Consider the following 10,310-nt stretch of genomic DNA (forward strand, 5'->3'; position numbering starts at 1 on the left):
CCCTAACAATTTTGAGAGGACCACTGTGATCACAGTACCCATGGGGTACAGGGTGAAGCTTGTCTTCTGACAGTTTGACCTGGAGCCTTCGCAAGGTTGTTTCTATGACTATGTTAAGGTAGGGGGCAGATTAGGGGGGTGGGCAGAGGGAGGACTGAGTGTCTCTGGAACCGGGGGACCCGGGTTCTGACCGGCCTGGCTAGGACACCCTGCCTGGGGACACAGCCCCAAGCCAGTGAAAGCTGATGGCCAGGTGGGGCTCTGGAAGTCCAGGGGTGTCGAGGATGGGAGGCCACTGCTCTGAGAGACCCTCGTGGAGCACAGAGGGGAGAAACAGAGAGGGAGGGGACAGGCCCTGCTCTTGGGGAATGCACTGTCCACAGGAGTCAGAAAAACCTTCCCTGTCTGCTTACTTGCCCAGAGGATTTTGGAAACTTCCATGCCTCAGTTTCCCTGTTGCCATGGAGAGTGTCACCGTGGCTGCCTCCTCACCAGGAACACAGGGACGTGGGGAAGCGGCATGTGTGTGGTGGTGGCTCAAGGGTGGTCTCCAGCCAGGACAGTGGGCTCAGTCCCCTCTCCTCTGTCATGACCAAGAGCATCGTCCCAGTCCCTCTTTCTACATCCAATAAAAATGAGATTCCTGGAGACTTCCCCAATGATCCAGTGGCTAAGACTCTGTGCTCCCAAGGCAGGAGGCCCAGGTTTGATTCCTGGGGAACTTAGGTTGAGGAACTAACCTAAGTTAGGGATTCCACATGCTGCACAGCACAGCCTAAAAATAAAAAAAAATTTTTAAATGAGGTTCTTGATTCAGGATTCAGATAGAGCCTACACACAACCCATAAATACTATTTCCAGGAGATCCCCTGGAGGGTATAAAAGAATACCATGAAAATGCCGTATCTTCCCAGCCCAGAGGACTTCAGATGTCAGCAGTGCTGGTAGGGAGGTTCCTGGTGGTAGGCAAAGTGGGGATGAGATAGGAGGAGGGACGTCTTCTGCTTTGCAGGAGTTAAGGAGTCTGTGAAGGAAGAGGTAAAGGGATCTCAGTGATGCCTTCTAAGCTGGCAGGTCCCGGATGCTCACATTCAGCTGAATATCAGGAGTCATGGTTGGACAGGAATGGGTTGACCAAGACAAGGCGAAGGACAGGACAGAGGATAAAGCCAACCATCCAGCCTCTAGGGATGAAGGAATGATAGAAACCAGGTAAAGGCAACCAGGATTCCAGTGGGAGGTGGACATGGGAAGAGATGGGGGTAAAGAAAGGTCTGACACATGTTGTTGTTCAGTCACTAAGTTGTGTCAGACTCTTTGCAAACCCATGGACTGCAGCACACCAGGCTTCTCTGTCCTTCAGCATGTCTCAGAGTTTGCTTGAATTCATCCATTGAGTCAGTGATGCCATCCAACCATCTCATCCTCTGTCATCCCCTTCTCCTCCTGCCTTCTCTCTTTCCCAGCATCAGGACCATTTCCATGAGTCAGCTCTTCATATCAGGTAGCCAAAATATTGGAGCTTCAGCTTCAGCATGAGTCCTTCTAGTGAACAATCAGAGTGGATTTCCTTTAGGATTGACTGGTTTGATCTATTTGCTGTCCAAGGGACTCTCAAGAGTCTTCTCCAGCACCACAATTTGAAGCATCAGTTTTTCAGTGCTCAACCTTCTTTATGATCCAACTCTCACATCCATACATGACTACTACATCATAGCTTTGACTAGACGTACCTTTCTAGCAAAGTGATGTCTTTGCTTTCTAATATGCTGTCTAGGTTTGTCATAGCTGGGGGTCATAGAAAGGGAGGGCCGAGTCCCAGACACAGGATAACGTGCAAGGTCAGTCGGTGGGGATGCAGGACAGAGGAAAGGCCTCTGGGGAAGTTGGAACAGCCAGAGCCCAGCAGGTAGAGAGCAGCTGGAGACCATCCAGGGGGGTCGGGAGCGGGGCGGGATCCCCTCTCTGGGACAAGAGAAGGATGACCTTCATAACCTTCCATGTGGGACATGTCCCCTCAACAGCTTGTCCGTCTGTCCCTCCTCCACAGATTTCTGCTGATAAGAAGACCATGGGGAGGTTCTGTGGGCAGCTGGGTTCTCCCCTGGGCAACCCCCCAGGAAGGAAGGAATTCATGTCCCAAGGGAACAAGATGCTGCTGACCTTCCACTCGGACTTCTCCAACGAGGAGAACGGCACCATCATGTTCTACAAGGGCTTCCTGGCATACTACCAAGCCGTGGGTGAGTGGTGCCTGTGCTGGGCTCCTGGGCTCCTACTGAATGGGGGCCGGAAAAGGGGATTCTTGAATCCAAAGATTCGGGAAGCCTGGCCTTCTTGTTTTTTCCCAAGAGAGCTTTTTCTAGGAGAGAGCTATCCACCAGGGCCCTGTCCCCACTGAGCAGGTCCCAGAAAGGGTCAGAGGGGCCGGGAGTTCCAGGTGGCCTGAGATAACCTTGTCCTTAGGCCTCTGATGAGTGACCTCGCTGAGACCAGCGCCTCCACAGGTCCCTGCCCCACCCCCAACCCTGGCTTCTGTGGAATTGAATCCTTCCTTCTGGAATCTCTTCCAGACGTGGACGAATGTGCCTTGCAGCTCAACTCAGTCGAGGAGGACCCCCCGGCCCGGTGCCAGCACCTGTGCCACAACTACGTCGGCGGCTATTTCTGCTCCTGCCGTCCAGGCTATGAGCTCCAGCCGGATGGGCGTTCCTGCCAGGGTGAGGTCTTGCCTGGGTGGTCTCAGAGGAGGCAGGGACTGAGCAAGGTGGGGCTCGCTGGGTGACCCGCTCCCGCTCCCGCTCTGCTCTCCCAGCCGAATGCAGCAGCGAGCTGTTCACGGAGCCCTCAGGCTACGTCTCCAGCTTGGAGTACCCCCGGCCCTACCCCCCTGACCTGCGCTGCAACTACAGTATCCGAGTAGAGCGAGGCCACACCCTCCACCTCCAATTCCTGGAGCCTTTTGAAATCGATGACCACCAGCAAATACACTGTCCCTACGACCAGCTGCAGGTACAGCCAACCCACCCCCACAGAGAAATCCTCTCGTCCCCATCCCCACACGTCTCCTCTCATCCCTCCTCCCCACTGGACTGTCTGGCCAATGGGTGCAGAAATGGCCAATGTCCCACATGAGTTGTCCTACACACCTGGCTTCCCAAGTGGCTCTAGTGGTAAAGAACCCATCTGCCAATGCAGGAGATGTAAGAGATTCAGGTTCAATCCCTGGGTCAGGAAAATCCCCTGGAGGAGGTCATGGCAACCCACTCCAGTATTCTTGCCTGGAGAATTCCATGGACAGAGGAGCCTGGTGGGCTACCGTCCATAAGGTCGCAAAGAGTTGGACTCAACTGAGCAACTTAGCGCACACTCCTGGCCGGTGGGTCCTCGGGAGGCCTACTACCCTCCAGCTGAAAACATACACAAAGCAGGATCCACACCACCAGCACCACCACCCTGGCCCTGTGTCTGAATTGGAGACATGACCCTCCCTCCGTTCCCCCGCCTCCACAGATCTATGTCAGCGGGAGGAACATCGGTGAGTTCTGTGGAAAGCAAAGGCCCGAGCGCATTGATGCCCAAAGCAACTCGGTGGACCTGCTCTTCTTCACGGACGAGTCAGGGGACAGCCGGGGCTGGAAGCTGTACTACACCAGTGAAGGTAAGGCTGCCCGGGGCCCCTCACGGGCCAGAAAGGGGGCAGGATGAGGCAGGTAGAAAGGAGGCCAGTGGCTCGGAAATAAACATGCCCTCTGGTCTCTCTAACAGTCATCAAGTGCCCCCAGCCCAAGACCCTGGACTCATTCACCATCATTCAGGACCTGCAGCCTCAATACCAGTACCGGGACTATTTCATCGCCACCTGCAAAAAAGGCTACGAGCTCGTGGAGGTAAGAGCCAGGGCCGAGGGGAGGGAGCTGACCCAGAGTCCAGCATAATTCACACGGAAGATGGAGGCTCAGCCCCACATGGAAACATAAGCATGTTTGAGCTGGAAGGGTTACCCGGCCTGCTCCAACTTGACTGCACACTGGAAATAGGATTTCAAAATTCTGATGTCCAGTCCCCTGCTAGAGACTAGTCCATGGGTCTAAAGGGGAGCATGGGTGTCAGGATTACCTACAGTTACTCGGTGATTCTAATGCCCAGCCAAGTCTAAGAACTACAGGACCTCGCCCTATAACTCACTATGCATTGAGGAACCAAACAGGCAGGGGTGGAGTTGAAGTGTGAGGCCTCACTCACTCAACATCACTGGGATTGTGTACAGCAGAGACCGGCAACAAATCCCCTGCTTCTTGCTCCAGGGCTCTCGGTTTTTGTTTTTAAAACCTATCTAGCTTTACTCAAAGATTCATGAATCGGGCAGCATTCCCGATTGGACAATCAGAAGAGGCTCCGTTTATGTCCACCGGTGGTCTTACCCCAGACCCACCACCCTGTCCAGAGCTTTGCAGACCCAGGAAAGAATGCGGTTTGCTCCACTGGTCAATCTCACAAAAGCTGGGAAACTAAAATGCTACTCTCGGGACTGCCTGGTGGTCCAGTGGTTAAGAATCCACCTTCTAGTGCAGGGGGCGTGGGTTTGATCCCTGGTTGAGGAACTGAGATCCCACATGTCTCAGGGCAACTAAGCCCGTGCGCCACAACTACCGAAAGCAGTGAGGAACCAGTGAAGGCAATTAATAATAATAATTAATTAATTAATGCTATTTTTTATAAACCATACAATTGGAGTTACCCTGGCCAGGGACCTGGGACTGGACATCCTATCTTTGTCCAGTAGGTCCCCTCGGAAGATCCACCCTGAATCAGAGAAGAGACCTTCGGTTTGTTGTGGTGAATTCACCCAACAAACATTTTAAGTGTTGATTCAGTGGCAGGCAGTGTTCTGGATGTGGGAAGTATAGTAAAAAGAAATGCACATGTTCACACAGGTTTCGTGGAGCTTCCCTTTGAATAGAGATGAGTCAGCCAGATCACTGCTCGTTAGTCCAGGAAGGACTGGGGGTCCTGGGCACACCTCTCCCCCCCGTTCAGGTTGCAACCTGCCCCATCTATGCCCCCAGCACCCTTACCTTGTTACTTATCATTCACATCATCAACTTTAAACCTAGTCACACAGTTTATCTCACATTATTTACTTTTTATTTGACTCAGCAGTAAAGATTCCACCTGCAATGCAGGAGACACTGGTTCAATCCCTGGGTGGGGAAGATTCCCCTGGAGAAGGATATGGCAACCCACCCCAGTATTCTTGCCTGGAAAAGTCTATGGACAGAGGAAGCTGACAGTCTACAGTCCATGGGGTTGCAAAACAATAGGGACATGACTGAGCAACTACATGATAATTTACATTTTGCTCAGATATCCTAGTTCTTATGCACATTCTCTTGCAGTCTGATCCAGGGCTAACAATCTGAGATGATTTGTTGGTGTTAATAAAACTCATTCATGTTGCCCAGTTACTTTTCATTTCGGAGGGTACCATCTCCTGTCCTGTCCCTGTCGTCTGCTGGCCTAGGACAGCACCTAGCATATGTCAGCATCTTGAGCCCCCTTGAAAGTGGCTGGGCTGCACTAGCATTTTAGGAAAGGCCCTTAGCCTTGAGGAGACTGCAGCCTGGGGGCGATGGGGTGATACGGGGCTTACCTGGCAGGGCAGTCCAGAGGGAAGAAACACGGCCCTACTTCAGGGCAGAGACTTTTGTTTCAATGCAGAGAACGTGCAACTGTGCTTGTGGCTTGTTTGCTTTTTAATTTAAAACTGTGAAGTTCAGGGACTTCACTGGTATTCCAGTGTCTGAGTTTCTGCACTCCCAGTGCAGGGGGCCTGGGTTCGATTCCTAGTCGGGAAACCTGACCCCACATACCTCAACTAAAGATCCCACAATGAAGATTGAAGATCCTGAGTGCCACAACTAAAACCCAAAGCAGCCAAAATAAATAATAATAAATAAATAAATATTTTCAAAAATAAAATTATGGGGTTCAACTGGACCTCAGTGGAAACTCTTGAAATTCCCTCAAGAGTCTAGAGAGGGGACTATTGGGTATAACAACTAGCCCTAGCTCTGATATTTTTTTAAAAAAAACTATTTATTTATTTACTTATTTGGCTGTGTCAGCATGTGGGCTCAGTATTTGTGGCATTCAAATTTAGTTGCTCCCCAGCATGTGGGGTCTTAGTTCGCTGAACAAGGATCAAACCCACATCCCCTACACAGGAGGACAGATTCTTAACCACTAAACCACCAGGCAAGTCCTCAGCTCTGACTTCCTGCTGGGTGGCTCAATGCGCCCATCTGTCAGTCTGGTTTGAGAGGACCAGCTAGGAAGAAGGGCCAGGAGACACGTCCACAGGTGTTGAGGTTCAAGGGCTGAGAGCTGACTTTGCATCCTTACTGCTCCCCTGTGGGCAAGGGCAGGAGGGAGCCTCAGGGCCTCCTTGTACTAATGGCTGCTCCACCTCTGCTCCAACAGGGGAACAAGGCACTCCTGTCCTTCACAGCTGTCTGCCAGGATGATGGCACATGGCACCGTGCCATGCCCAGGTGCAGGAGTAAGTTGCAACTCAAGCATCTGTCTCCCCCCCCAAGAGAAGGGAAGAGGGTCGGGCCTAAGCATCACCCCCAAAAGCCATTCCCCTGACTTGTCCTTTGAAGGCTCCAGCCCACTGGGAACCAGTCGGCCTTCATCTCTGCAGATGAGGGGCTCTGCCCAGAACTGAGTTTTATCCCATCCAATTCTCATGCATCATAAGAGCCCCCAATGACCATATTTCCCGAAGGCTCTCAGCAGGTTCCCACCCCTCCCACTGAAGTTCCAGTACAGTCCTTCTCAGTTCTCACATGGCCCTGTGTTCTCTCCAAGTCAAGGACTGCGGGCAGCCCCGAAGCCTGCTCAACGGGGCCTTCAATTACACCACCAGAGAGGGGGTGAACACCTACGAGGCGCGTATCCAGTACTACTGCCATGAGCCCTTCTACAAGATGCACACCAAAGGCAGCACAAGCGAGTCTGAGCGAGGTAGGGACACGTGTAAATGGCTGTCTTCTCCCTCTTATTGAAACATCTTCTGCAATTTCTTTGAACAGAGTCTCCAAGGAGGGAATATTAAGATATTTATCCTGGGCACTGGCTTCAGGGGTGCCAAGAGGCTTCTAATAAGGTTGAAAGAGGAAACATTTGAGCTGATAGAATGAAAGACTCAAATCTCATAAACAGCTCTCTCTCACCCCGACCCCCACTACAGGTTTATCAGTGGGTTTCCTCGGCATTCTCCCCACATCCCCTCTCAGGTTGCTGTGTTGTGACTTTTTACATTACTAAATTACTTTCAGACTCATCAGTGGGTATCTTGAAAACTTTTTAATGAAAGAAATCACATGATTTGTAGGTTTAAAACATGCCAAAAAAAGAAACAAATATCTTGTTTATAGGCTATTATTGTTGCTGTTGTTAGTCATTCAGTCATGTCTGACTCTTTGTGACCTTATGGACTGTAGCCTGCCAGGCTTCTCTGTCCATGGGATTCTCCAGGCAAGAATACTGGAGTGGGCTGCCATGTCCTTCTCCATGTTTACAGGCTATATATGGTATTATTTAAGAGCTGGACTTTGAAGTAAGACAACTCTCCATTTGCATCTTGGTTCTGGCACTTAGAAGTTTTATGACCTTGTATAAATTATTTAAACCCAGTTTTCTCAATTCTAGTGTTAGTCCGACTCTGAGACCTCATGGACTGTAGGCTGCCTGGCTCCTCTGTCCATGGAATTCTCCAAGCAAGAATACTGGAATGGGTAGCCTTCCCCTTCTCCAGGGTACTTCTTGACCCAGAGATCAAACCCTGGTCTCCTTCACTGCAGGCTGGCTATTTACCATCTGAGCCACAAGGGAAGCCCTCCTTGTGTCTAGGAGGAGGGTAATGATGCATATCTGAAAGCATCACCAAGGTGCTTCAATGCGATAAAATGTTGAGGTCAAGCAAGGTACACTGTCCACAATCAGAAAACATAGCTACGGGTAATTCCCTGATGGTCCAGCAATTAGGACGCCATGCTTTCATTGCTGAGGGCTTGGGTTCAATCCATGGTTGGGAAACTAAGATTTGCACAGCAGAGCCAAACAAACACCCTCAAAAAACAAAACAATAAAACATAACTCCCATAATCACCCACTACCCAGCACCAAGATGCAATAATGATAAGATCTTCTTGATAAGTTCCTTCCAGTTTTTGTGTCAACTTTCACACATAGGGATCACAACAAATATGAGTTAAGTATTCTGATTTTTCCATTTAGCATCAAAACAAAAACATACACATGAAGCTTTTCAAAAAACACACTTTCAGTATCCCATCTGCAGGTATTCCAACCTTTCCCTTTGTTCCTCCTCCACTCTGTCCTCGCTTTGGTGCTCTTGGCCCCTGCCCACACCCCCCCCAGCCTGAGCTCAGCCCCCTCTCCCCTCAGGGCTGTACACCTGCACGGCTCAGGGCATTTGGAAGAACGAGCTGGTAGGAGAGAAGATGCCTCGGTGTTTGCCAGGTGAGTGGAAGCCCTCCACTGTCCTCTGTGACCTTGGCAGCCATGCAGGGCCTGGAGGAGGGGTGGCATAGACAAGAGAGAGACAGTCCAGCCTGAAGCTGAAGACGGACATGGGGCATCTGATGAAAGGAGAGGAGATGCCCCAGGAGAAGGGCAGAGGGACCCAGAGAGCTGGCCCTGTCCTGACAGTCCTGGACTTTTCACTGAGCAGATGGGAGACCAAGAATAAATAAAAAGGGCAAGAAAAGCCCCAGGAAAGAATAAATAAGAACGAGGAGAGATGACTGACAATATGCCAAAGACGAGGGGTGAGGAGAGGGTTGGGGTGGAAAGATGGGGAGAAAGGAAAGGGTCCTAAACCAAAAAGAGGGGCAAAGGGGAGGGGACAGACCATGGAGGGAGGTGGGCTGACGGGCACTGATGTTTCTCTCCCTGAACCCATCTTCTCCTCCCCAGTGTGCGGGAAGCCAGTCCACCCTGTCGAGCAGAGGCAGCGCATCATTGGAGGCCTGAAGGCCAAGCTGGGCAACTTCCCCTGGCAGGCCTACACCAACATCCACGGGCCCGGGGGTGGTGCGCTGCTGGGGGACCGCTGGATCCTCACGGCCGCGCACACCATCAACCCCAAGGACCACGAGGCGCAGGGCAGCCCCAACTTAGACGTGTTCCTGGGCCACATCAATGTGGAAGATATCACCAAGCTGTCCAACCACCCGGTCCGTAGGGTCATAATCCACCCAGACTACCGCCAGGAAGAGTCCCACAATTTCGAGGGGGACATCGCCCTCCTGGAGCTGGAAAATAGCGTCACCCTGGGCCCCAACCTCCTGCCCATCTGCCTCCCAGACAACGAGACCCTCTATGACCCGGGTCTCATGGGCTATGTCAGTGGCTTTGGGATCATGGAGGAGAGAATTTCTCACAACCTCAGATTTGTCCGTCTGCCAGTAGCTAAGCGAGAGATTTGTGAGCGCTGGCTCCGGCAAAAAAACAGGAATGATGTGTTTTCTGAAAACATGTTCTGTGCTGGGAACCCAGCCACAAGGCAAGATTCCTGCCAAGGGGATAGTGGAGGGGTCTTTGCTGTAAGTGATAAGAAAAATGACCGCTGGGTGGCCACGGGCATCGTGTCCTGGGGCATCGGGTGTGGTGAAGGGTACGGGTTTTACACCAATGTCCTCAAGTATGTGGACTGGATCAAGAAAGTGATGGAAGTGGAAGACTGACCTCAGGATTGCCTAGGTCAGAATCCAGAGAGCAGTGTATTAAAAAAAAATTTTTTTATCTGACCAGTTGTGGATAACTTCTAAGAATCCATATTAAAATCACTAATGCAGAAAGACACCATGTGAAATAAATTCTCTTCTCTATAGTCCCATCCACGTTCTTCACCTGAAACAACCCAAAGGTCACCTTTATTTCCCCCAAGAATTGCACAAGATATATTCCACCATATCTAGGTATCATTGTCCTCTTCCATTTTTATACCATGGCATAACTGAATATAGAATGTCTTCCAAATAAAATTTTATGGGAAATCCCATTGTGTAAAATGAATTAAAAGCAGTATTTAATAAATATAAATATACTTAGTGACATCAGAGCTTCCCTGGCGGCTCTGCCATAGAGTCTGCCTGCCAAAGCAGGAGACAGTTTCGATCCCTGCTCTGGGAAAATCCCACATGCCTCAGAGCAACTGAGCCCATGCACCCGGGCTCCACAACCTTCCAGCCACAACTACTGAAGCCAGTGTACTCTAG

At 50.9% G+C, this 10,310-nt stretch overlaps 1 protein-coding gene across 1 annotated transcript in view; it reads left to right on the top strand.

Annotated features, from left to right (window-relative positions):
* C1R (complement component 1, r subcomponent) overlaps window positions 1-10,103 on the top strand; it is a 13,038-nt gene extending 2,935 nt beyond the window's left edge. The window contains exons 2-10 of the mRNA XM_010844915.1: window positions 2,051-2,243; window positions 2,574-2,720; window positions 2,816-3,012; window positions 3,514-3,661; window positions 3,769-3,890; window positions 6,484-6,562; window positions 6,874-7,029; window positions 8,476-8,550; window positions 9,007-10,103. Of these exons, the coding sequence (XP_010843217.1) occupies window positions 2,051-2,243; window positions 2,574-2,720; window positions 2,816-3,012; window positions 3,514-3,661; window positions 3,769-3,890; window positions 6,484-6,562; window positions 6,874-7,029; window positions 8,476-8,550; window positions 9,007-9,776 (1,887 nt within the window). The 3' untranslated portion in view covers window positions 9,777-10,103. The remainder of the gene's footprint in view (window positions 1-2,050; window positions 2,244-2,573; window positions 2,721-2,815; window positions 3,013-3,513; window positions 3,662-3,768; window positions 3,891-6,483; window positions 6,563-6,873; window positions 7,030-8,475; window positions 8,551-9,006) is intronic.
* Window positions 10,104-10,310: the final 207 nt, after the last annotated feature.

This window comes from Bison bison, unplaced genomic scaffold, assembly GCF_000754665.1.
Source record: "Bison bison bison isolate TAMUID 2011002044 unplaced genomic scaffold, Bison_UMD1.0 scf7180017864213, whole genome shotgun sequence".
NCBI lineage: Eukaryota > Metazoa > Chordata > Mammalia > Artiodactyla > Bovidae > Bison > Bison bison.